A 27,688-nucleotide genomic window follows, 5' to 3' on the forward strand; every position below is an offset into this window, starting at 1 on the left:
CCCTCCTGACATATTTGGGGCCATTCTTCTCCTTTGTTGCTATTTAGCTCGCGACCCGCGGGTAATCCCCGCGCGGGAGGGGGGCGCACATTGTCGTGCTGATGGACGGGCCCATTTGGCGGCTCCGCGCCCCCCGGAGGAGATACACAAAGCCCAGGCACGTGCGCCTCCCCATAGAGGAGCAGCAGACCGTGAAGGGAGGCGGGGCCGGGCGTGTGCCTGGGCCAGGCGGGGCGGCGGCGCCGGGCGCGGCGGGGCGGGGCGGCCGAGGGGCGCGCGCTGGGGCCCCGCGCCCTCAGGTACATCTGCCGCACCTACCGGGCGACCCTTGAGTCCCGGCCCCCTTTTTGCCGCTCTGTCGCCCTCCCACCCTCCCGGGCGGAGGAGCTGCGGACGCTCTGATTGGCTCCGGGGGAAGCGGGAGGCGAGAACAATGGCCCCCTCCCCCCGTTAAAAGGGAGCGGCGCCCGGGCCCGGGGACAGGGACGCGCGTGCGGGGCGCAGAGCCGGGCCAGCCGCTGCCGGCGCAAAGCGAGTCTCGAAGCCGCCTAGTGCAGGCGATGGGCTGGGGGCACTGAGGGCCATCAGGGCCGAGCACGGAGGTGGGACTCAGCCAGTGCGTTGCCCTTGCACGGCGCCAACATGCCCCGCGGGTTCCTGGTGAAGCGCAGCAAGAAGTCCACGCCCGTGTCCTACCGGGTTCGGGGCGGCGAGGACGGTGACCGCGCGCTGCTGCTGTCACCCGGCTGCGGGGGCGCCCGCGCCGAGCCCCCGGTGCCAAGCCCCGGGCCACTGCCGCCACCTCCGCCGCCGGCGCTCGCGGAGCGCGCCCATGCAGCGCTCGCCGCCGCGCTCGCCTGCGCGCCAGGCCCGCCGCCACCCCCTCCGGGCCCGCGGGCCGCGCACTTCGGCAACCCAGAGGCTGCTCACCCCGCACCTCTCTACAGCCCCACGCGGCCGGTGAGCCGCGAGCATGAGAAGCACAAGTACTTCGAGCGCAGCTTCAACCTCGGCTCGCCGGTGTCAGCCGAGTCCTTCCCTACGCCCGCCGCGCTGCTCGCAGGGGGAGGCGGCGGCGCGAACGGCGCTGGCGGCGGCGGCACCTGCGGCGGAGACGCGCTACTCTTCGCGCCTGCCGAGCTCAAGATGGGCACCGCCTTCTCCGCCGGCGCCGAGGCGGCACGGGGTCCCGGGCCTGGTCCCCCACTGTCCCCCGCCGCTGCCCTGCGGCCCCCGGGCAAGCGGCCCGCGCCCCCCGCCACTCTCGCTGCAGAGCCACCCGCCAAGGCAGTCAAGGCCCCGAGCGCCAAAAAGCCCAAGGCCATCCGCAAGTTACACTTCGAGGATGAGGTGACCACGTCGCCGGTGCTGGGGCTCAAGATCAAGGAGGGCCCGGTGGAGGCTCCGCGGGGCCGTGCGGGGGGCGCAACCCGGCCGCTGGGCGAGTTCATCTGCCAGCTGTGCAAGGAGGAGTACGCCGACCCGTTCGCGCTGGCGCAGCACAAGTGCTCGCGCATCGTGCGCGTGGAGTACCGCTGCCCCGAGTGCGCCAAGGTCTTCAGCTGCCCGGCCAACCTGGCCTCGCACCGTCGCTGGCACAAACCACGGCCCGCGCCTGCCACAACCCGTGCGCCGGAGCCGGAAGCCGCTACCAGGGCCGAGGTGCGCGAGGCTGCGGGCGGCGGCAGCGATCGGGACACGCCGAGCCCCGGCGGCGTTTCCGAGTCAGGCTCCGAGGACGGGCTCTACGAGTGCCACCACTGCGCCAAGAAGTTCCGTCGCCAGGCCTATCTGCGCAAGCACCTGCTGGCACATCACCAGGCGCTGCAGGCCAAAGGCGCGCCGCCGCCGCCGCCGCCGCCGCCTCCCGCCGAGGACATACTGGCTTTCTACGCGGGGCCCGACGAAAAGACGCCCCAGGAGGCCGCGGGCGACGGCGAGGCGGCCGGCGTACTGGGCCTGAGTGCGGCCGCCGAGTGCCACCTGTGCCCAGTGTGCGGGGAGACCTTCCCCAGCAAGGGCGCCCAGGAGCGCCACCTGCGCCTGCTGCACGCTGCCCAGGTGTTCCCCTGCAAGTACTGCCCGGCTACCTTCTACAGTTCCCCGGGTCTTACGCGGCACATCAACAAGTGCCACCCGTCTGAGAATAGACAGGTGATCCTCCTTCAGGTGCCCGTGCGTCCAGCCTGCTAGAGTGCGCCCTCGGTCCCGGCCCCCAGAACTGTGCCTTCACTTGGAGACCCACAAAGAGAGCGCGCCCCCATGTCTGCGCTGGGGTGCCCCCACCCCCATTCCGGGGTAAAAGTGTCGTCTTCGCTTCTCTCGGTGTGGCGTGATGGTAACCCTGGTCCTCTCGCTGTGACTCCTTTTGGACCCTACCCCCTTTGCGTTGTGTACCCCCGCCCATGGAGCAACAGGAGTCCGTCGCTTTCTGTACAGGGGAGGAAAAAAAAAAAGCTGTATGCGTTTGTCTCGTGGTTGGAAGCCTCCCCTTGAGGGGCGAAGCTGTTTTTCTTGCTAGTATTCGCTGTGTTCATGGTCTAGAAAATGCGGTTTGCTCTGCCTACCAATCTCTGCTCTCAATGTCTGTAGCATTGTACGGGTTGTTTTGGGTGAATCTTGAGGAATAAATGCCTTTATATTTCACAGGCTGTAAATTGAACTTCCCACACGATTAGCTTTATTATGGCTTGTGAACTGCTGGAGTCTGGCTTTACCTTTTTGTATGTGAACAAATCAAATTGCTTACAAAAGAGTTTTCTTTAGTATAGCCACAAATGCCTTGACCTGTTGTCTGTTCGGGATTGTTTTTTGGGGTGGGGGGAGAGGAGTTTTCACGAGATGCTGTAGTAACTGCCTCAATATTTCACGGAAGAGGTTCTGGTTTGATCATCTTTGTTGAGGTAGGACTATATGAGTTCCCTTTACATGTATATGTTGATTTATGCGTAATTGTTATTTATTCTTTATTTATTTATATTAATTATGAAGATTATGATATTATTTGATTGCTGATTCTTTTTTAATTTGTTTTGTGAGCTTTCCCCCTGCCACTTTTGACATTTCACTGTGCATTTTAGGAAAGAACCTTTTTAGTAAAGGGATCTGCTGAGAGTTTTAACTTTTCTATCTATCTGAGGGAATTACAGACAACGTACCATTTTATTCTGCTTGAGGGGCTCCAAGGCCCTTGTACAACGACAGCTCTTACTTTTAAATGCAATCTCTTTTCTACATACATTATTTTCTTAATTGTTAGCTATTTATAGAAAGCTTCAATAGAACTGTTTCAACTGTATAAATATTTACTATTCAAATAAAATATTTTCAAAGTCAAAATATTGTGGTCTTATTTTCCTATCACATAGTTCCTTCCAAAGAGGATCTAAAATGGATTTTAAATGGTGGTTTTTAGTGATTTCTAAAAAGCGCCTGTATTTCTATGGTTAGGGAAGATCTCCCCTCTCATAAGAGTCGGGGATTTTTCACAGCTGAACCTGTATTAGACTCTGCCCTTTCTGAAAGAAATGTACTAGAAACAGCTAGAGCAAGCCCTAGCAGCCAGTCAGAGGGGCATAACTAAGCCCTCAAAAGACCCTGCCCCTTTCACCAGCAGATAAAGGGATACCACTTTTATTTATTTAATATAATCTTCACTTGTCTATAATTTGGAGTTTTAGGTGATAGCCATTCCTCAAAGTGGGAGAAACTGTTACTATCATCATTATTACTAAGGACCAAGTAGGAAAAAGCAATTTACACACGGGCATAGCACAAGTTAAGGAACGGAGTTTGGAGAACGGGCTCTAAAATAAGTTTCCAGTCAGGTGAGCCATCTATTGAGTGCGTGAGCAGGGAGGGGGGACACCATCTGTTTGGGGTATTAAATTTAATAACAGGCAATTACAATGTTTTCCGTTATTTGTCACTCAGCTCTTTGAAGAATGGTTCTGCTGATCACACACAGTATTCTGAAAAGTGTGATCAAGGAGCGAGCCTAGCCACATTTCACATACGAGTGTGCCCTTCATTTTGTGAAGCTCTCCTACGTTTTTTTCCCTAATGCCCATCAGGTCTTCCAAACACATTTGCCTACCAAAGAGGTCTACACTGTGGAGATCATCCTAAAAGAACTCTGATAGAGTGTCCAGGGAAAGAGGAATTCAGAATTTAATATGGGACCTTTAAAGATTTCCCTCTGAACCACACACCATCCAAGCTACAGGGCAGTGAATGTATGCATGTATGTTCAGCGGCAGTAGGACTTTTTTTTTTTTTTTTAAATAAACATGAAATCTGGCCCCACTCGACAAGTCCAGACCTGTCTCAGGAACAGTGGCTGCATCTGTGTTGGACTTGCTGGTTTTGCCTTTGACCACAGGGTGGAAATTCACCTCTACTCACCTATATACATGCAGATGTGACTTACTTGTTCATGAGTGGTTCTCTGTCTCCTGGGGAGATGTATTTCAGCTGAACAAACACACTACTTCTCCAGAATAAAAACTAAGATTCTGTTTATGTTTATGCGCTTCTGAGTGAAGCTGCATAGTAAACAGAGATGATTGAAGCAGACCCTTGAAGTACCGAGGAAGAGTGTTGGGTGACAATTTCTCAAGCAATACAAGTTAGCATAATATTCTGCAGTGAGGAAGTCGGTCTTTCCCTTTCCCTGCTTCCTTGGAGAGCGGGAAATACACTCTTCCTGGTACTGTGGACAGGCTGTGTGTTCGGAGGTCACTCCAATATCGGGAGGTCATTGGAAGCCAGTTCATGATTTCCTACCTTATGCCACAGTGCAGGCTTGATGGTGGAAGGATTGGGCGTTAGGTTGAGCAACCTGGCTCTGAGGGAGGGTCCAAAAGAGGGACAAATAAAGGAAATGTTAGCCTAGCTCTTTATCTATGTTAGATGGGGCAAAACAAAAGAGCAAGAGGATGTTCTGAACTGCTTTGGACCCTCAGTGAGCCGGTGCCTGGAACAGCCGAGAGGCACTGGGTTGACCTCTTTCCTCACAGTCATCGTTGTCCTGAGGCCCAGGCCACCTATCACTCACCAGCTTCACTTCTCTGAGACTGGAACAGTGGGAGCTCTAAGGGGGCGAGGGGGGTGGGGTGGCGTGCTGAGCGGGAACATGGGCTGTGCGGGGAAGGTCTGCTGTACGGAGTTTTTCCCAAACACCGAGGTTACAAGTCTTTCCTTCCTTCTGGGTAGCACCATGGACAGAGGAAATCACACCTACCAGAAGCCCAGAAAGCTAGTCTGTTTCAATCTAGAAGGAGGCTGGCTGGACTCCAACCCTGCACACACAGGGACACTTGGGGGCGTGCTAAGTGCCTTGCGGAGACCTGGGTGCCCACATTTGCACAGGGCGATGCTACAGTTGAATGTTGCCTAGTGTGTCGGGGGGGGGGGGGGGTGGGTGGTGCGGAGGACTGCAGGAGAGGGTGCAACACTTCTCATCTGGCCCTGTTTGCTCTGCTGGTGGTACCCAGGACCCTGGCCCAGTGCCTCACCTGCCTCCACTCAGGTGACCCATCCCATCTTTTCTTTTTTTTCTTCTTCATTCTATAGCTTTCCACAGAGTCAAAACAGACAAAGCAGGAGAGACTCTTAATCCAACTAAATAGATCATTCTGGAGGAATTCTGGCACCGTTAGTCCACCAAAGGACAAAAGGGGTCTCTAGTGAGGGTTGGTCAGACTCTGTAGCATTAGTCCATGTCGCTTGGATCCCTCTAGGCTCTTTATCTTTGCCTGTCGACCTCAGATACTCTCAGTGATAGATACTATGGGTGGGGGTGGGGACATAAACACGATGGGGCATCTCAGGGGGGCATTCCGAAGTCTAAGAGACAAAAGACAGCACAGACCCCAGAGGGATCCAGTGTTCTTCACACAGGAGGCAACCTCACTGTCCCAACTGCTGTTCCCCTGGGACATGTAGAATTTGCTACAAATCTGCAGCTTCTGGCAGGCTTAGTTTGAACAAAAGTTGCTGACTTCAAATAATTTTCTGGCATGTGTCACCGTTAGCTTGTTGTGGGGCCAGGTTAAGATAAAAAAGACATCGCAGAGGTAGAGGAAGCTGTAATGTTTGGTGGTTGAAGCTATGAGCTGTGGGATTTCCAGAACAGTAAGGAAGCAGAGCTGTAGAGAGAAACCCATGGGATGAAAGAACTTACAGAATTAACAATGATTCTGATCCTATTTGATCAGCAAGATGGCGTGATAGTGGCTTATAGACTTCAGACTTTAAATCTGTGTTCTAATAAAATAACTCAAAAATAGCAGTCTGAAGAGTAAGAGGGAGAGAGAGAGAAGCCAAATGCATCTCCGAGTTTCATCTTCTGTTTGAGGAGTGACTGTCTCTTCATGATGGATTTACAGCATTCCATGTGGTGTGCTCGTCACTCTTGAGATATATAGCAATAGTCACCAGAGGCACAGCAGCAACATCGAAGCTCAGAAATGACAGCTGACCCTGTAACTCAAGGAGACTCCCTCCGGGCAGACAAGAGCATGCCCACCCAGTGGCCTCAGAATGCAGAGCAATCCAGGAGCTCTCAGAATGAAAGACCAGCCTCTGCTGGGAGTCCTGTGTTTCTGCATCTCAGAGATCAACTATCTCTGGCACCTGACATTTCCAAGCCAGGCAGAGTATACAGAGGCTATTGCTGGGGGATGTCTTTCTGTATGCTGTGAATATGTGTAGCTCCAATTGGATGATAAATAAAGCTGCAATTGGCCTATGGCAGGGCAGAATAAGGTTAGGTGGTATATCCAAACTAAAGATGAGATGAAGAAGGGTGGAGTCCAGAGAGACGCCAGCCCGCTGCAAAAGGAGCAACAAGATGCCAGCAGACTGGTAATGCCACGGCCATGTGGCAATGTAAAGATTAATAGGAATGGGTTAAGATGAAAGAGCTAGCTAGCAAGAAGCTGAAGGCATAGGTCACACAGTTTGTAATTAATATAAACCTCTGAGTAATTATTTTATAAGTGGCTGTGGGACCGAGGGTGGGAGAGATTCGTCTGGACGGCTGGGTAAGTCAGGACCAGAGAAATTTCTGTCTACAGGCTATGGCTCAAGGCATCAAAGAAGCCCTACTTGCTCTGTGATTCTGGTGGGTAGAGGAATTTTTTTTTTTAACCAGGTGATCTTGGCAAGTCTTCTTCTTCTTCTTGTCTTCTTCCAAGGTTGCTAAGGAAATAGTAGATCAGTAATTTTCAACATCCTCACCCTGTGCAACTGACTACAGGTTTTGATTCACTGAAGCAATTGGCCAGGCAAGAGAGTTTTCTGAAGAGAAACAAGTTCTGGTGTTTTGCTTTTGTTTTTATTTATTTATTTATTTATTTATTTTTATTTATTTATTTATTTTTTATTTTTTTGGTTTTTTCGAGACAGGGTTTCTCTGTGTAGCTTTGCGCCTTTCCTGGAGCTCACTTGGTAGCCCAGGCTGGCCTCGAACTCACAGAGATCCGCCTGGCTCTGCCTCCCGAGTGCTGGGATTAAAGGCGTGCGCCACCAACGCCCGGCTTGCTTTTGTTTTTAAACATATTCTTTATGAGGAACCACGGGGAGAAGTTACTTGGAATCAGACACAATACTGAAAGCAACAGGGTCCATGGAAAGGTGTCCCCAGCAAGGGACCCAGGATAGACCTTTGGAGTGAGGGAAATTAGTTTCTCATAGGGGTGAGAGAGAAAAAAGTTCTGGCTTTCAGAGTTACCATTCACAATTATTCTGGATGGTTTTTTAGCATCCAAATTTGGATTTTATTATCCTAATAAAGGCCCTAGCCTGGTGTGTTTCTCCAAATCAGAGAACAACCTGAGCACATGATTTAAAGTCAGCTAGCATATTTTAATGAACCCAAACATTCACCCCTTCATCTCTTAAGCCCCAAGTGTCTGTCATCCTTTGTCTACCAGATACTTTTATTGTGGGCACACTGCCTGTGGAACAGGGGGCTATCCAGGCTGTACACACTTCCTTCTGCATGGTGAACAGATGGGTTATGGGGTGAGCACATTCATGCTTGTCTTGTTTGAAGATTTCTGTGCTGTGTGGTCTCCCTGGTGGCATTTCCACACAAAGCATTAGTGTTTCCATTTTCAGTTTTTGATTTCTTTTGTCTCCATTAACTCATTGCAACAAGCCCACGCTAGAGGGACAAGCCATTCCAAATGGCAGTGAAACTTCTAGAATGTTCATGGCAGTAGGAACACCCTCAAAGGCCTGTGAAGAGCCTGTGTTGCAAGCACATTATAGTCACATCCTGCCACACCAGCAGTGTCTCCACAGTTCTCATTCAGTTTACCACTGTACTGCCCTGCTATCAGACTTTCACAGTTCCTCCCATTTGGCTTGAGCCCATAGGCTGAGCATAATATAGCAGGGAGATAACGCCGGAAACTTCAACCTTAATTCATCGCTCTCCTCTTTCACTCATCAAAGAAGGCCTTTCATTGAGTGCAACATCTGCTTCGTCTCTGCTGTACACAGCCAGAGCCCCAGTGCAATGTCCTCTTCGCAAATACCACAGCCAGATGACAGTCACACCTGAGGCTGACAGAATGAACAGAGTAAGCCAAGATGCTATTGTGTGTCAAATCTGATAGGGCACAGGGAGGTGTCAGTGCATGGAAGAGCAGAGTTCAGAGAAGGGCTCTTTCTACTGGAGAAAGAAAAATTAGGCTACAATTTCCGGAGTACAAAGAATAGAAAGGGTGGGAGACTTGGGCTAAAATACACATGTTCAGGGTTGCCATTTAAAAGCTTGCCCCATCAACTTATCTGTGGCTCTTTTTCTTTTGCTGTCTATGTGAAACAAGCCATTGCCATTCTAGAATATAGATGCAAAGAGGCAGTTTCCCACACAATAGAAAACTGCCTTCCAGTTGATTTTTAGTATTGCTCATGTTCACCCCCTCCATCATGGTTGCTTTCGGCAATATAAACCCTACCCTGACTCCTATCAATCACTACAGACATCTAAACAGAAGAGCAAGTGTGAGAGTTTGAAAGAAAACGGCCTCCAAACCGAGTGGCACTATCAGAGGATGTGGCCTTCTTGGAGGAAGTGTGTCACCCTGGGGGCGGGCTTTGAGGTCTCCTTTCTCCAGCTTCACTCAGTGTGACAGTCGCTCGACTTGCCTGCAAAGTGTAGGACTCTCAGCTCCAGGACCACATCTGCCTACATGCTGCTGTGCTTCTCACCACGATGACAAGGGACTGAACCTCTGAAACTGTAAGTGAGCCACCCAAATTAAATGTTTTTCTCATAAGTGTTGCAATGGTCATGATATCTCTTCACAGCAATAGAATCCTAACTAAGATAGCAAGGTTGTCCATTACTTGAAAGGGTTTCTTACTTACACAAATGATCTGACATTAGCCAGTGAAATAACAACTTGGGCTCTTTTTCTAAGTAAAAAATAAAAACTTCATATCTAGTTCAACTTAACATTTCAAGGAATTTGGGTAACTACTCACTTATTAGCTTAGAAGTTGAATCAAAGACAGAAGATAACTTTGAGTTAGCATTCACTGGCTTCAAAATGGTGTTAATTTAATAGCAACCAACATCTTCTTGGCAGTTGCTGATCTTTTTTAATTGTGCAAGTATTTGAGTATATGGACATTTAGGTTAGAGTCCAAAGGTCAAAACTGGAGAAAGGCTGCCAATCATTATTTTTATACAAGTTCTCTGACCCAGTGTCACAAGCATATCAATGACGATGATACTATGGTTTGAATGTGCCTTCAAAGTTCATATGATAGAAATGTAATACTACGCTGGAAATAGAATATCCAATACAAGTGTTTGGAGGTGGAGCCTAATGGGAGGCATCAAGGTCATGATGGCTCTGACCTCATGGATGGATTAGTGTTGTTAATGCAGAAGGTAAGGTAGTGATAAGCATGCCTTGGGCCCATCATTCTCTTCCTCACGTGCTCTCTACCTTCAGCGGAATGATATAGTAAGGAATTCTCTTGGAATTCCCAAGGGAACAGAGCCTTTGGAGGATCCATAATCTGTAAGGCAATAAACACCTGTTCATTATAAACCAACCAACCTGTGGTATTTTGTCACAGCAACACAAAACAGATGAAGATGGGAAACCACAATAAACAGGTTGTAGGTTCGTTATTGGCATTTTTCAGGGCTTTGCTGACTATAGATTCACTGCATCAGCATCGTGTGGGAGCCAGTTTGAAGAGCCGACAGAACTTCAGACCTCATCTTGGACCTACCACTGCATTAGAATCCAAAGGTTAACAAGATGCAAGGAAGTCTGTGTGGACGTTGATACTGATGGGTTTAGAGTGAACTATTGCCCACAGAGTGAGTCATCCTGGTTTGGGCAAACAGTAGGTTTGAACTAAGAGCTAGTGTTTGGAAATCTTAACCAGGGACCACTAGCTCCAACTAATGATGCATCTGTAACTGTATTAGCAGCTTAACTTCAGTTTGGCCTAGGCTGAGGTCTGCCTGAGTGACTCACTGAGTTCTCAAAGTACTCTACAAGGTTTAATTAATCCCTATCTGTGGAACAGATGGGGACATAGGAAGCCCTACAAGAGACAGACTTAAATCTGACCATACTAGTGCAAAGAGAACAACCCAAGGTGGCAAAGATTCTGGTATGGGAGAATTCATATGGATGGTTAAATGCATTCTGTCCTCTTGCCAGGGGCCTAGGACATGCACAGTTCTAGTCCTCAATCAGGAGTCAGATGACTTCTCTCCCACCTGGTGAGAGAAACACTGTCTCCTGTATCAAACATAGGAGAAACTTATTTCCAAAAATCTTGCAAACGCAAGTATCTGATATTCATGAGAAAATCAGATACATTCAATACTCCAACCACAACAAAGGCTCTCCCACTTGCATAATACTAAATCTGTAGATTCTGCTTTGTAGGCTGCAGATGCAAAGTATAAGGGAGAGAAATAGATGGTGGCATTTTAAGCCACAGCATGGTGAGAAAATCACTCTGAGCTGGCTTTCTATGCTCCCTTCTATCTGGTTCTTTACTTTCCATTTCGGTTCTAAGAACTCTTGGTGTGGAAATCACTTATTGTTATACGCCTGCAGGCAAGTTAACAGGCCATCCCAGAACCATGACAACAGATGTGAGTGAGGGAAGGAAAAAAAATATCCCTGAACAATTTAGTCTGAAGGGCAGCAGAGGGATGCAGACACATTTCTGCCCAATACATGAAACCAAGTCCAGACTCTGACACTTATGGTCTAGGAACTTGTTTGTTTGCTCCATACAGGGTTTTGCATGTATCCTAGGCTGGCCCTGAACTTATAGGAATCCTCTTGACTCAGCCTCTGAAGTACTGTAGTTACAGTCCTGTGCCACCACACCTGGCTAGAAACTTTAAAGAAAATATTACATTGTATCGGTCAGTTTGTTGTTACTGTGACAAATACCTGAGAACAACCATTTGACAAGAGTGAGTAGTTTTTGGGTTTGTTTGTGTGTTTGTTTTGTTTTTGTTTTTGTTTTTGTCTCCTGATTTCAGAGGTTTTAGTCCATGAGGCAGATAATCATGGATGATGGGAATGGTTGAACAACCTCCTTACCTTATGGTAGCCAGGAAGCAGAGACAGGGAGAGAGAGATGTAGTTCCCTCCAGTGACCTACATCCTCTAACTATGCCCTACTTCCAAAAGGTTCTACCACCTCCCCATATACAGTAATCACTTGGGCCTATAGAAGACATGGCATATTCAAATCAGTGGCAGAGTGCTTGCCTAGCAAGGATGAGGCTCTGTATTTGATTTCCAGCATAACTGCCCCCTACCCCAAAAAAGAATTACACTTTATGCTTCAAAGAGCATGTCACAACTGTAGCTTCTGGAATTTTCCTTTGTCTTTCAATGTGGACAGATTTTTACAAGCTCATATATAAAGGAACACCATTCCTTCTCTGGCATGTTGTACCTATTGAGGTTCCATGGAATGAGAGTACAAATGCCTTATCATCTTGTCTCTACCATTAAGAGCTGTGGGCTTTACACAAGTTATCAGTCTTCTCTCCGATCATTTTATTATTGATAAAATGAGGAAAAGGTAGCATGCACATGTATTGTACATTGATTATATTTTTTTACTTGTATTATACCTTTTGAATACCCTTTCTGTGCTTAATCTCCCACTTAATGAGCCCAGCCTTCCCAAGTCAAAACTTCCAAATTTTCCTTCCTAGCCTCCCTTGCAGCTAGGCTTTGCTAGAAGGTTATAGAAAATGGATTGGACATGGACACCAATGTTAAACTATGAGGAGTCAGGTTACCCTTGGATTAATGATGCCTGATTTCTTTCTTTCTTTTTTTTCTTTTTTTTTCTTTTTTCTTTTTTTTTCTTTCTTTTTTTTTTTTTTTTTTTTTTTTTGTTTTTTTTTTTTGTTTTTTCGAGACAGGGTTTCTCTGTGTAGTTTTGTGCCTTTCCTGGAACTCACTTGGTAGCCCAGGCTGGCCTCGAACTCACAGAGATCCATCTGGCCCTGCCTCCCGAGTGCTGGGATTAAAGGCATGCACCACCACCGCCAGGCCACGATGCCTGATTTCTAATCAAACAAACCATGAGACATAGATCCATAAGAGGGATGCCAAGGAGGTGGTATCAAGTTTGGGTATCATGTTGGAGAGAGACAGAAAAGGATTTGTGTCTCAGAAGTGGCCATCACAAGGTTCAGTATCATGAAATGACCTGTCTGGTAAGACCATTTGAGTATTCCTGAATATTTTAACCCCAACATCTTACTATCTGACCCTCCTAGACACAAAGTGAGGTAACTAGGAGCCTTTAGTGATGCATCTACTTCATCTGGCTAAAGTATATTGAGCTGTCTGTGACTAAGTATCTCCCAGGGCTCTTGTTGAGATTAAATGAGTTGTCTTTGGCCATCCCCTGAATGTGTCCAATCTTGTCTGATCTCAGAGGCTAGTGAAGTTGGGCTTGGATAGTACTTTTCTGAAAGATTAAATGAGTTATTCGGGTCAAGTGCTAGCAAGAACTCAATAGTTTTGCTCTTTTGAGGTTGTTTTTTTGTTTTTTGTTTTTTTTTGGGGGGGGGAATTACAAGTTTCACATAATACTAATGCACTTGGTACAGGTTTTAAAATACTTCTTCAAATTCCTTTACATATGTCCCATTGTGAAACAAAGTCTGTACCCATCCTTTTCCCTGTAAGACTGAATGGGTCTCTGTGAATGCTTCTTCAAAATACAGAGGCAGTAACACCAAGAAATCACTAAGTGTGACTTCTATGTGAGGTTAGGAATGGCCATGCATCTTCTGCCTGTGTCTGTCTTGGTCTCAATCTTCACACCATGAGAAAGCCCAAGTCAGACTAAGTTGAGGTCTCATTCAAGATTGAGAATCAACCCCAGACATGAGAGGGAACAGGACTCCAGCTCCTTTCGCCCCCTTGACAGGTAAAAATGGCCTAGATGGGCTCACTCACTCCCTGGAGCTCTGAATAAGAAAAGTAACACAATGGCTGTTGTTTTATAACACTGAGTTTTAGAGGTGATTCATTATGTAATAAATAACCTGGCATTTTTAGCATTCTCCCTGGCTTTTCAGAACACTTGATGTGAGCTTTTCTATTTGTGTTCACCCCATCCCTGTGTAGGAAATAGCATGATTCATCATCACTTTGTGTGTGATGACATGATGTTGACCACTTCACCCTAGATTACATGACTTTTCTTCTAGACATAAACCAGAACTCAGGTCTCTGGGTCCCTAGTATGGTACCCTTTTCTAGAAATACTGTGAGCTAGGCACAAAGGATAAGGTTATACTATATCTCACCATGGAATTTGAACCATTGTTAGGATGTACTGCTGTGTGTAAATGCTTCCTCTACATTACCTTGGGTTCAGCCAAACAACCAGTGCCCTAGTTTCTATCTATGGGATTAGTGTGTTTAAATCACTTTGACCATATAAGAACAAATTACCCCCAAAACTCAATGTTAAGAGCAACAGCACTAATTCATTAGGCCAGCAACTCAGAAGCAGCTGGGCATGAGTAGTGCACATCTTCAATCCCAGTGCCTAGAATTGCTGAGGCAGGAGGGTTTTGAGTTCACAGTCAAGTCAACCTGAGCTACTAAGACCATCACAAATACAAAGAAATTCAGTTGCACGCTTCATTGAGGGGCTGTATTTTGGAATATTATAGTTATTGGGGCTGGAGAGATGGCTCAGTGGTTAAGAGCGCTGGTTGCACTTCCAGAGGAGCTGAGTTCAGTTCCCAGAACTCACATAGTACCTCACAACTGTCTGTAACTCCAGTTCCAGGGGATCTGATGCCATCTTCTGAACTCCATGGACACCAGGCATGTGATGCACGGATAAACATAAAGGCAAAACACTCAAACACATAACATAAATGAAATAAATTTAATTCTTTTCATTAAGGGGGAAAAGAAGTTACAGTTAGCTGTCACACAGGTCTGCATTCAGGTGAAGGTTGATGGTGTTAAGGAGTAGCTTCTGATCTGGCTCCCTCATATGGCCTCTAGTCCCCACAGCACTGCTTGAGTATCCTCACAGCATGGCAGCATTCCCAGAGCAAGCTATTCAAAAGGCCAGGAAGGAGACTGTAACACCTGTCACCTGATCTTGAAAGGCACAGCACTTTCCTTGTGTTCTATTGGTCACACAGATCAACCAAGCTTTTGACCCAGAAGCCTTTGCAGCACGTTCCAGATCCAAGCTGTAATACTCACTTATTTCAGTTTTGGAAATTTATCCACACAAATAAAAGCATCCACATGTCAGGGTAGAAGTGTGATGGTGTTTATTGCAGGACTATTGTTGTAAGGAACACTGGAGACCACCTTAATGCTTACCCACAGGCCAAGGAAATTGAATTTCATTTTGAGGAATAATATGCAGCCACTAAGCATGATGAATTAGAGCCATGTGCACCTACGACATAGTAAATCTTAAAGGAACATCAGAGTAACAGATAATATGTAATGCAATGTCTGTACAAAATAAAAGCCGACATCTTTGTGTGTGTGTGTTTGCATGGATCTGGAGAGAAGGCTTTGAGAGAGAATTTGTTTTTTAATAACCTGCTTACCATTTTCATGGAGAGGGGAGTTGGGAAGGGGGAAAATGGGAGAGAAAATGTATACATATCCGTATATCCACACTGTCAGGTCATTGCAATCTCAGCAATGCTAAATGAGCAAACAAACCTTCCTTGATTCAGAAGCTCCTGCTCAAGTCTTCCTACTCCTGTCCAAGTCTTTCCTCTACCCTTGGCTTTCCTGAAATGGAGGTGACAAAATGCTCCCAAAGGAAAGCTGCGGGGGGGGGGAGTCATTTCTGGTGAGGTACAGAGAGGACAGAACGGGCTGTCAGTATTTAGGAGGGGAGCTGATGCTGCATCTCAAAGCATTGGTAAGAAATGTGCTGCAGAGGTGTAGCAGCTCCAGGGGGGGGGGTGTCTCCCAGAGGCCCTCAGGTCCCACTTAGCCTGGCAGCATTTCTTGGGGAATATTGATCAAAAGTGCTCACCTCTATCATCTGAGGAGCATAATGCAGTCTGTGAGTATTCATGGAAAAAAGCTTTTCTTGGCCAGGCTATTTTCTGAAGTCAAAAAGATCCTTTCAGGATCTGTAATAGCCGTCCCTCCACACTTCACACCCTCAGTGAAAAGCACACTCCAATTTTCAGACCCTAGGACCCCACGCCAAGGAGGAGGCTGACGAGCAGGACCTATTCATGTAAAATAGTCTGTCAAACTCAATGAGCATTTTGCCAGAGGGAGAGGGAGGGATACATAAATGTTAGATTAAAAATTCCACCTGGACACACAGGAAAAGGCACCCTTATTCCTGAGATCATTAATGTATCTGTTCTTCCTTTCTTCAATGTCTTAAATGGAATTTTCAATCACATATATAATGAATGCAGTCTGATATGGAAGGCAGCATATCAGTGTAATATTAAGCCTGTTTTTCATGTCTGGAAGATGGTATGGTATGGAAGACGGTGACAAGGACTTCCTGGTTTCTCTGACTTTGGTTTTGTAATAAGCCGAATCTTCCATTATTTTTAAACTTACCTACCTACACACACACACACACACACACACACACACCCCTTTTCTTTCTCTAGTGCTAGGGATCAAACCAGAACCTCATGCATGCCTGACAAGTGTTTGCTTGACACATACAACACGGCAGCTTAAATCCATACCTTCTCTCATATTATCCAACTTAATTTAGGCTAGTAGGGACTTAGGTATTAAAACATATTTTTCTTGTAAAATCCTAACCACCAAAAAAAGCACAATGCAATGTCAGCAAGTTCTTTTCAGTGACCCTTAGCAGGGGTGTCATTTCCCAGGGTCCCCTGCTGTGGCGCTGCTGGCCACCTACTTTGGAGCACACGTGAAAACATCTTTTGGCAGGGGAGCATGCCACAGAGATGTCCTTGCCTTCCCCGGCTGGGCCATGGGCTATGCTGGAGAGATGCTCCAGCAGACAGCAGGGGACGCCGACCCTTGGCTTTGGAAGCAAGCCTTTTGCTGGCAGTCCCTGTGGTGTTCAAGGGACTTGGTGGTTTCCCATCTTTTCCTGGAATCCTTACCTGTAAATGCCCTTAGGAGGCGACCACAAATCTGATCAAATGGTAGCAAGTGCTAAACACCACATGGCTCTTTGACTCCAGAAGGTGGGAATGAACTTCCAGGGCGTGGCCAACCTGCCTGGGTATTGCACCAAGTCTGCCTTGGTAGCAGATCTTTCTTTTCAAAGTCTTTTTTTTTTTCTTTTTTTCTTTTTCAGTTAAGACCTGTGCAATCTGCCTTTCCAGGAATCTGTTATCTGGTGGTTTTTGAATTCCCAGGAGGGGTTGGTTCCAAGTGCTCTTTTTGTGGACGATAAGGAGAGGTCAGATTTCTGGCAAACCAGATCCTCACAGTGCCAAAACCTTGCTGTGCTCAGTCTGGCTCCTATGACAACAGACTCAAGGTGGCCTTGGATGTGGACTCCGAAGCATCCTCACAGCAGCTGGAGTACAATGGGCACATGACGACTACATTGTTCAGCAACAGTCCAGGCACTGGCTAGGAACAGTTGTTGGTACCACTACACCGAATGGAGGTGTCACTACACATGGAAACCTGGGGACTCAGCTCCTGGCTGAATCCTCAGTCTAGCTGCATGACAGCCAGGAAGGCAACACCTTCAGGCCTCAGCTGTCATAGCAGAAGTAGATGGAGGAAGGGTTGGAGTTCCCAGATGCAGACCAGGGTGTTAAGTAAACACATATGTAGAGAAGTTTACTTTATGATCTTTTCCAAAAACCTCCATTGGTTGTTTTTTTTTTTTTTGAAAATGAAATGCAATTAAAACCACATCCATTCATAGAAGAGCAATCTTTGATACAAACATTTCCATCAAGTGGCCTTGGCTTAGATGACACACACAAAGCTACACCAGAGATGTGTGTACAGAAGTGAACACTGTAATGCAGTATCTTCTCATGAGAAGATACTCCACTGGAGGAAACAGGCATTTCCCCTGGAATACTAAACAACAACAACAACAATAACAACAAAACAGACAAAAATCCCCAAACCAAACCCGTACAATTGCATTCTTCTTAGTGATCCTTTTCATTGGAAGCTGGATTCTTTATGATAAGGTCTGAGGGTATTGATGAGGATTTCTGAAGACGACCCAATCTCTCACAGGGAACATGGTGCCCAGAACCAACCCCTCCCCACCTTTTTGCTATAAATATGAAAGCAACCTTCTTTATGAGACAACAGTGACAACAGCCTTTGCGTTTCAAGTGCTCATTTCCATATCTGCAAAGTATCCCAATATGACCCCAGAGGAAAGCTCCCTGTGGATCCTGGAAGGCCATCTGCTGAGCTGAACGGTTAGCAAGAGGGAGGGACTCAGCTCCGAGGAGCAGCTGTAGAGCAGTGGGCCACCCAGCGCCACAGACACACGGGGCTGCCTAGAATACCATCAGCAGAGCTGCTCTAGCCCCCCAATCGATTTCTGGGCATCCATCACCTTCTGGGTAGCTACAAGGGAGGCAGATGCTTTAGTTTGACCCTGGGAGGAAATGAGGCAGGGTTTTGAATCCTCCTTAGAAATGCCCAGATGAAGCAGAAGGTGGTGAAGTACTGCTTCGGGCTCACAGCACTAGAGTTGTTTCTAGAAGGAACTACATATATCAGCTCTTGATTATCAGTTTGAAGCCAGGTCAATTCAGGCTCCTCTTTGCAATTGACTCCCTAGAGCCTTTCTCAGGACATCAACACGTTCTGCAAGTGCTGGGTACTCAGCAAGCATTTGCTAAAGGAACAAGTGAGTGACTTTACAAATTCGGTTGTTCAGCATCCTGAGAATTCACTGTTGTATGGAACATGGAGTCGCCCACCATGTTCTCAGAGACCACAGGCTAGGTTGCAATGTGATTACTGGAGTCCTGAGGCAGGAAATATCAGTACCTAGCTTCAGCCACACTAGAAGGAGGCCGAATTACATGCTGTCTGTCACCTAATAACAAAGTTCTCAAATATACCTTGCTCCTTAGGGGCAGGGACTCTAGCTTAGAACAGGGGGCTGCCTAGGAATGACAAAGCAGGGGGCAAAGGTCACTATGAGGCTCAATACCCGCTGTAAAAACAGACTGGGGTGGTTTTAATTAGGTGAGATGATGGATGGAGGACATGGATGGTGCTCCCAGCCATATATGCAGAAGTTTACCCTGTGATCATCATAGGCTGCAGGTTCCCTGGTGGCTAAATATTAGCATTCCATACTATGAACCATGAGGCTGATTTTTACCTGAGTATGTGTAAGCTTTCTGAGTGGTACTAGCTACGATGTTGAACACCTGTTGGCTTTGGTTTACAAAATGCTTTTGAATAACTTTGTTCAATAAAAAAAATGCAAATCAACTTTTTATTAGCTGTTGGGATAAACTTTTATTTTCCTACACATTATAAGAATGTCAGAAACATGCAGCACCTAGATGCTGTGCTTCTAACTCATCAAATCATCCCAGGAAATCAGAACGAAAAAGAGCGAACTGGAGTTGAGTGGCACCATTAAGGAGCGAAGTGTTTTCCCAGCATGGCTGCCTTTGTGGAGTGTGTCCTAGTGCACACGTACACTCCTGCCAAGATGAGGCAGACCTGGAGGTCGCCCCCACCTCAGAACAACCTAAATGTGCAGCATTGAAAAGTTAAATAACAAGAGACCTCAAAACAATCAAATGACATGCTATAACTTAATTTATCATCTCTATCAATTTCCCCCCTATTTACACATACTCCACATTGTAGACCTGAAACTAAGAAAATGTTTGCTTACTGTGTAAGTCATATACATAGACATTGGGTGCAAATAAAGGACAAGTTTCCCTTAGATGTGACCCCCCCCCTCAGTAGGTATGGAGGAACACAGCTACACATAAGACACACTAAAAGGTTTAGAGGGTCCATCAAACCTCCACCACACCTTAGTGGCGATAAGGAAGTGACACCTGAGGACAGTCGGGAAGACAGGATTTGCATGGCTCACTGGAGCTGTGTGACCTCCTGTATAAGGCTAAAGGTCCTACTAATCAGCAACATCACAGAATCCGAGTCGATCCCCGGGGCTCTCAAGAGTTGCAAACTTGTAAAGTCACTCACCAGGCTAAATTTCTTTTCTCCTATCTGCTGAAGGTCTGGCTATTTTTAAAAAGTCATAATTTTGCAGGATTACTATTTTTTAAAGCATCAAAGTCTAATCAACAAGACTATAAACATCAGTTTCCCTCTGTATGGAACTCCGGAAATCAGCATGCCGAGAAGGGCACTGGCCAAGCCCTGCAGGAGCCCAGGGAGTCTTAGCACACTTCAGGGTAATTAGGGCCACTTTTATTACAGATGTCTGACCTACTAATACTAATGCGATGAGTGGCTCTCTGGAGGGTCTCTACCGGATGAGTGACCCTCAGCAATTTTGCTAAAAGACATTTATTATGAAAACACAATATTTGCTTTTCCAACTGAAAAAAGAAACGGCAAACTTGATCATTTCAATTTTCCACCCCAAATAACAAGAAGTGCTAAGTCCAACCAAACATGGCTGCCAGAGCCCCCACTCCCAAATCTAAGTCTCTAACGGAGCTATTACAATCTAAGGCCCGTGGGCTGAAAAAGTAAAACAGACACAAGCTGCTGCTGTCACCCAGGGCATGGGGCTGGCAAAGTCATTAGGTTACAACAAGGTCAAGTTATTTGGGACCTCCAATTGAATTTCTCACTCCAGTCTGGAAGAGTTGGCTTGTGGAAACAAATGATCAGAAGGCTGGGGGAGTTTAAAAGGACCTCTGGGGCCTGGGTTGTGGCCCTGGGTTCTGTTACCATTGGAAAACAAAAATAGAAGACTTCCAAAGTGACAAGAATTCCACAAAAAGGGTTTGAGGAGCCTTAAGATAAGCGCTCTTGCAGAAGCTACTCGCTGAAAGAGTGCTACAGGGCCTCTAACGCCCAGGACTTGGGGTGGGGTGTGCTTTCTACAGGAGTCAGGACTGGGAACTTTGTAAACAGTGAAACAGCAGATCCATAATAGAAGTCTGAACAATACTGGGCAACCAGCCCAGAAAGCTCAAATCTCTCTGTCTTTCTCTGTCTCTTTCACATACACATGTACATGCACATACGCGCGCGCACACACACATGCACACACACACACGTGGTAGATGGGATAAGAGTCAAGGTATCACTGACACAATGGGAAATATCGTGGCATCTCATTTCCCTTCTATCATCATTAAGCTCCCAATGAGTGTGCTGGGCCCCTAGAAAACAGCACACAGGGATCATGGGGTTCCTTCTGCTTTGCAATGTCCTAGCCTGTTCATGACCTGCAGGCAGCTCTGCAGGTGCTTCTGTCTGTGGCCTGGGATGGAGGCCACACAGTTCCCTTCAAAGCAGGTGGGTGGATTCTCCCTGCAGCTGGAAGGTACTCCTAGAGTGTCGCTCTCAGAATTCCCACTCACTTCAAGATTGAGTCTGGCTTCTGGCTCTGCCTCTTTCTCCACCAAAGTCAACAGCGGCCAAATCGGCTCTGCAGTAGATGGGGAAAGCTGGCTTCTCTGGGAGAATGGCCACTGAGGAGGCAGAGAAGCAGGCTCAGAGGAATGACCAAGCAGGCTAGGAGTAATGTGTGAGAAGAAAGGGCAGAGGAAGGCAGAGAGGTGGCCACATCCAGGGCTTCCCTTCTCATGCCTGAGCTCCCCTGGAGGCTACATTCTACAGCTGCTTTCCTGCTCTGGCCGACGGGGCCACCTAGACACGTGCACTGGGAAGTGGCCTCATGTGGCAGGACCATGCAGCAAGGGATGGCCTCTGCTGCAATTTCTGTGTTTCACTTTGAGGCAGACCAGGGAACGAAGCAACACTGGAGCTCTGAGACAGTGCCAGGGCAGGGGGTGGGGAGCGGGGACAGAGGTCTGTGAACAGACTCTTAGTTGCTGGGTTCAAGGTCCAAGATGTCCAGGAAGGGACACATTTAATTCCTTCCCTCCCTCCCATCCCTAATAGGCACAACACACTCTCCTTGGAGCCAGATAGGTTAATTTACACACACACACACACACTTACACACACACACACACACACACACACAACTCATGTATGTATGTATATACATGAATATAACTCATACATATACATATGTATGTAACACACACACACACACACACACACACACACACACACACACACACACTATATTTGATCCAAATCTATTGTTTGGAATCTGTTACCCTAAAACTTAAGTGACAAGAGCTGTTTTCAAGGCTCTGCCTTGGTCTCTGAGCAACAGGTAGGAAGAAGACCACAGGTGAACTTTTGAGGGCACTGGACAGGATGTGGGTGCTGGTCAGCCCTGGAGCTGGAGCAGGCACTAATCTTGTGTGTTGATGTAGATGGTGCTGGGCTGGGCTGGGCAGGGCTGGGCAGGGCAGGGCTGGGCTGGGCAGGGCAGGGCAGGGCAGGGCTGGGATGGGATGGGCAGTGCTAAACTAGGCTGGGCTGGGCTGGGCTAAGTTGGCCTGCACAGGGTTGCTAGTCATCTGCTTACTGCTCTCCTGTGGACAGGCCTGTATCTAGACATTTCTGATCACTCTATGTGAAACATCAGTGTCAAGACCTGGCAGAATTGTGTTGTCAGGAGAATCTTAGTCAGTGGGCCTCAGGTACCAGGTGGAGAAAGGCTTGATGATGGAGGTGAAACTTCCTGTGGGAAAAGACCCTGGGGACAGCCAGTTTCCATGATGATGAAATTTTGATGATGAAAAGTTTGAATTAAACTGTAAACCCTAACATAAAGATTAGCAAAATCATTATGGAGGAAATTCTTCCAACAATTACACAATTGTTTTGTCAGCCCCTTTGGGAATCAAGCTTGGGTATATAATGACAAGAAAACAACTCAGGGGTACAGACAAGTGCCCTCTGCCCCTGCCCCATGGATCCCGCCCAAACCTTTCACAACTGTGTTGTTCTTCCTGGAAGCTCCAGACAACTCCATTGCCCACATGATCGTAGGCTTGTTCCTGGTTGATAGCAACTTCTTTTCTTCTTCTGAAGCCCAAGGTTTATGAGATTCCAGGACAAGAGGAACACAGTCCTGTTTGAAAATTCCACACAAACTAGATCACTTCCGACCTTGGGAGCCAAGCAATGGGAAGGCTTGCTGGCACAGTGGCAGTTTCCTGGAGTCTGGATTTGAGGGTTCTGGGGAGAGCAGGAGAGTCTTGCCTGTCTCTTCTACATGGAGGATTTTCTTGGGCTCCATACTCAGGCTGGAGGTCAAGAGCCCTGCAAAGGAAGCAGGGCAAGGCACGGAGGTCAAAGAGAGTCTCCGTCCACATACTGAAAGAAGTACATACGGTGCTCGGAAGACCAGAGAGCTTGCTCATTGGGAAGAGGGTTTGATGTCCTTCCTGCCCCACAGCATGTTTTGCAAGGATGTTTGTTGAATGCATCATCAAAGAAATGTCATTCCTCTTAGTCTTTGCCCTGGATTTTTCCATAACATAAAAGAAATTACAAATCTGTGAATCTCTGAAATAAAACCAGCCTTTCTGGCTAGTACAGAAGTAAAGAATGAAGAGAAAGGCATCAGATCGCAGCACAATGGAGTGAAAGCCATGAAGGAGCCCTGGGCAGCGTCTGTGCCGATGCTGTGTTACTGGGATCCCTGCATGTTTACATATTGATATTTCACATGAGTTACTACTACTCAGTTATTCCCTAAAGGGCCTGAGACGAGAGGTCAGGCCTAAATTGCTTGTCTGAATGAGTCCAGATGAGCATGCAGCTATTTAGCACCAGAGGGAACAAGGGATAGAATTAAAACTCACAGATCTGCACTCCTCCCTTCCCCAGGGTGGCTGTCTGGGACTCAGAGGGATACAGGAATGCCTGCTGCAACACCCGGCCGCTGTTGCGGCGTTGGTTGGTCTCGGAGGGCCACTCTTCAAATGAGAGCATCATTTCATCACCCTTCCCCTTGTAATATACTTTTAAATGCTCTAAGCTTCCCTGAGTGGCTTCTGCCTAGAACAAACCTCAAAAGCAGCACTGCTGGAGCCTCTTCCCTATGGGCTTCTCCTCTGGAACTATGGTCTTTGAAACGGTCATTACTGGTGTTTGAAATGAATTTATTTGGGTTATTTTGTCTACAGTTTTTTTTTTTTATTTATGGTTGTTTATTTTTTTTAATATGTCTTCTGACCTTGCCTTACCCTCTGGGGAAGAGCTTCTGAGATTGGTACAGGACTTGCAAGTCCCCTGGACCCGTGGAGACACTGTCCCATGCACTCTATGGTTTTTCACTTTCAGATTCCAAGGACAAGCTTTCACCTCCCTCCCTTCTAGGGCCAGTGAGGTTAGCAGACAGAGAGCTCTGGGCCCCTCTCCTATTGTTTTCCTCTTCAAAAAGAGGCTACAAAGGGTGGGGTAGCTCAGTGGGTGAACCCTTGCTTAGCATGCACAAAGCCCTAAGTCCCAGCCCATCAAAAACACAAAACTCGGCTGCTTTAAACAAAGGGAGCACAGCTAGACCTGGCCTTCCAAAGATCAGCGTGGTTTTTAAACATGTATTTACTTTGCTTATATATATATGCATGTGTGCCACTTGGAGCCTGCAGAGGCCAGAAGAGGGTGTGAGATCCCCTGGCGGGGACTGGAGTTACAGACAGTTGTGAGCTGCCATGTGGGTGCTGGGATTTGAACCTGGGTCCTCTAGAAGAGAAGTCCGAGTGCTTTACTGCTGAGCCATCTCTCTAGCTCCCCAAGGATCAGGTTTTTATGGACATATCTCCATGCCCTACTTGTTAGGAGTGGGCAGGAACATTTGATCAGGGGTAAAGGGCAGTAGGGAAAACAAACCTGACTGAACCTCAGAGAGTATTCTGGTTTGAAATGCCACCCATTCTGGTCAGATCAGTTAGGATTAAGAAGCCAAAAAAGAAAAAAAAGCAAGTCAATAAATGCTTAAAGATATTAGGCAAAGGCACAGCTAATGTTTGGTCAGAGGCAAATGTTTTAGCTATACGCTGATCCCCTTATACTAGGGAGGACAAGGAGGACAGAGGGTCACAGCTTGAGCTCCTGCAGATGGACAGAATAGTGCCAGCTGTCTCACTCACTAAGACTGAGCCATCATTTCAAAGCTCTGCAAGCAAGGAGTTTGTACTCCTAAAGGCAGAGGCCCTATTAGCCAAGGGCAGAGAGCAAAGCCACACCAGCATCCAGTGGAACCATGACCCAAGCATTCCTTCAGTCCTCAACTTTCTGCTGGTGCACCTTCATCCTGCAACGGCTCCCCTATGCCCACTGCACCCCATGATGGATGGGGAGGCAGCAGCTGCAGAATGCATAGATGGGCACAAAGGATGAGGGCTGCCTTCTTGACACAGTGACTATACTTGCAAGCTGCTGGCAGTGCTGGCCCAGCCCAGCTTCTGCTGGAGATGGAAGCTGGGCTTGCTTATTCAAGGGGCTCTATTTTACCCCTGCTGGGGCAGGTGCAGGAGGACCTGGGACAGGGGGCTGAAACTATAGACCTTTGCCCCTAAACTCCTACTGGAAAGGGACTTCTCAATCCTGTTTAGCCTTCCCGAGTACAGCATTTGTGCTCTGTAGATGCTGTCACCTTTGGGACACTGCTGGGGCCAGTCCAAAGCCATGGCTGAGAAGAAGAGGCAGGGGAACTGGGCTAGAGGACTGACTCACTGTGGTGGCCAGTGGCTCCTCTAGCCAGCAGGTGTGGCAGGCAGCCTGCTGGGTTACAGAGGAGTCCTGGGTGAGTTACTTCTATTTGTGTTGGGAGCACCATAGGAATGCGGCTAATAAATGACAGCTCTTTCTCTTCAGTGTGGCATTACCAGAGTCACTATCCAAGGCTCTCCGACCTGAGAACCAGTCCTGTCCCGGTCCTGCAGTGGTGGCTGCCATCCGTCTAAGCTATCTGTGCTGGGCCAGGATCCCAGACTCAGGACAGAAAGGTCAGGCAGGGAGGTCACACCTGCCATCTCAGCTTGTTCTCTGAGTCCTAGACGGTAGATCCTGGGGTTCGCCGCCCTCTGCACTTTTGTCTGCATCTCTTCTCCCAGCTGCTCTATTCAGCAGCCCTCCTTGATGACCTGCCCTCCCCGTGTGGAGGCCTTTGGAGGCCTCTGCTAAGGCAAGCAGTCAAAGGTCAGCCCAGCACGTGCTTCATCTTATCGGCTCATCTCAACATCCTCCTTCTCCAGGCTTGCCCGACAAAAAAAAAAGGGGGGGGTGGGGGCGGCCCTGTGCCCATGGCTCCCTGCAGCCCCCCACACAAAGGGGAGGCGACAAAGACATTTTCCATGATGGCAGGTGTCCTGGCAGAAGAAAGGCAGGCAAAGCTGGGCTCCACAGGCAGCACAGACATGTAGGGACAGGAGAGTGGGCAGGGCCCCTTGGGAGAAGACAGGAGGCGGGCAAGGCTGAGGCCTAAGAAGGTGAGTGGGCACTACAGTGTCAGTCAACCAATACCCCTCCCCCACACAGAGTTTGGCTTGTGCATGGGCCAGGGAGGGGTAGAGTAGAGGGGAGGGAGGGGCAGGCCGTTGGGGGGGGGAGAGGACACCAAAGTGTCTTACCTTGCTCAAGTGTCATAATGAGACCGCTATGTACTTTAATCTGAAGAAAGAGAAGATAAAAATCCAGTGAATGGAAGGCTAGCACCCCCACAGCTGCAGCTTGATAACGAACACACTGCTGATAACACATGTATCCCCCAGCTACCCCTATTTCTCAGGCCTTGTGTATCATTCCTCAAAGTTCACTGGAATACCCGCTTGATGGGACCGAATACCAGGTGGTGCCGTATTTACAGATGAGTCCTCAGAAGCATACAGACCTGAGGGAAGATCTCAGCTTCCTATTCCTTAGGACAGGTCCCCATCACTCCTTCCACACCATCTTACTTCCTACGTTTTCCACAGCACATGCCCCCTGTTTTTGCTTCTACCCCAACCTTGCGCTCCCCGCAATTTCTCCTGGATTCCATATAGTTAGATGCCTACTGAAGCTGGACATTTAGTAGTGACACAAACCGCTGTGCACACTGCCACAATTACAAGCTCAGACTTTCTGCTGACTCCATCTGCCAGGGCCTCTCTAACACAATTTCGACATTCTCTCTGGTAGGTCTCTCTGAAGGAAGTGTGTGTACTTCTATGAAGTTACATTCTCCTACTGATGCAAACTCAGCCCCCGACGGAGTATTTGGGGTGGAAGCCAGGATCCATGACAAGCCCTGGATGACCAAGTGGCACTTCCTTGTCCTACTGTGAACTTGGGTACCTCTCCATGTGAGGGGCATGAGAGGCTCTGTCCAGACTGTCTGTGGACAACAGATGATAATGTAATTATCCTTAGATGATAATGTAATTATCTAGATTTCATATTTCTCTCAATGTGCTGCCATATTGCAGGGCTCCATTTCACCCAATGGAGGAGCCACATACCTCTGTATGCTTGGGTCTACCTTGAGTTTGGAAGAACCTCAGGCTTTCAGAGTGCCATGTTCCTGATGCACTCCTGTGTGTGAAAAGGCTCTTTAGGAAGGGGCTCCTTGGTCTCCCTCTCCTGCAGCCCCCTTGGCCCTGGTTACGCTATGCATACAGGCCCTTGATTGGGAGAAACCCAGAAAGCAGATGGCGTATTAACAATGGAGGACTTGTTTGTAATTGCTGATGAGGACTGGTTTGCTCCTCTCCTGAGGGTCCCCAGACACAGCCTGGTGTGGTGGGCCGGCCCACAAAGAGCATCTCGGTAACTGCCAATCCATGGTTGAGTTAAGGAGATGCAGAGGCAGAGGCAGTTGGAGGCTGCCTTGATTATTCCATAGGGCTCAGATGTCACCTGCTCTTGACATCCAGGCAGTACTCTTGAAGGGTGAGGTCCCAGTTGCTGGGGCCAAGGAGCAGGCTGCCTCTTAGTATGACCCCAGGGGTCAGCACAGAGCATCAGCTACCTGCACACTATTCGAAGAGCCTAGAAGAGAGGACACTGAGCTTGGAGATAAGGGATGAGAAGAGACTGGGAGGCACATGATGCCTGGGAGGAAAAGA

At 47.9% G+C, this 27,688-nt stretch overlaps 2 protein-coding genes across 4 annotated transcripts in view; one reads left to right on the forward strand and one right to left on the reverse strand.

Moving 5' to 3' along the window:
- Nucleotides 1-456: 456 nt before the first annotated feature.
- On the forward strand, nucleotides 457-3,328 carry Insm1 (INSM transcriptional repressor 1). Its single transcript, XM_042277082.2, has one exon. The coding sequence runs from the start codon at nucleotides 643-645 to the stop codon at nucleotides 2,191-2,193; it is 1,551 nt and encodes a 516-aa protein (XP_042133016.2). The 5' UTR covers nucleotides 457-642; the 3' UTR covers nucleotides 2,194-3,328.
- Nucleotides 3,329-18,978: 15,650 nt separating this feature from the next.
- The window catches only part of Ralgapa2 (Ral GTPase activating protein catalytic subunit alpha 2), a 286,655-nt gene continuing 277,945 nt past the window's right edge, over nucleotides 18,979-27,688 (reverse strand). For 2 of the 3 annotated variants that reach the window (XM_016002990.3, XM_006984478.4), the window contains 2 exons: nucleotides 26,213-26,252; nucleotides 18,979-22,895 (listed from right to left, as the gene is read on the reverse strand). In XM_016002990.3, coding sequence (XP_015858476.2) covers nucleotides 26,248-26,252 — 5 coding nt within the window. In that variant the 3' untranslated portion in view covers nucleotides 18,979-22,895; nucleotides 26,213-26,247. Of the gene's footprint in view, nucleotides 23,097-26,212; nucleotides 26,253-27,688 lie in introns of all 3 variants that reach the window. The other variant, XM_076570785.1, reaches the window with a different exon arrangement.

Source organism: Peromyscus maniculatus, chromosome 4 (assembly GCF_049852395.1).
Source record: "Peromyscus maniculatus bairdii isolate BWxNUB_F1_BW_parent chromosome 4, HU_Pman_BW_mat_3.1, whole genome shotgun sequence".
In the NCBI taxonomy this organism is placed as follows: Eukaryota; Metazoa; Chordata; class Mammalia; order Rodentia; family Cricetidae; genus Peromyscus; species Peromyscus maniculatus.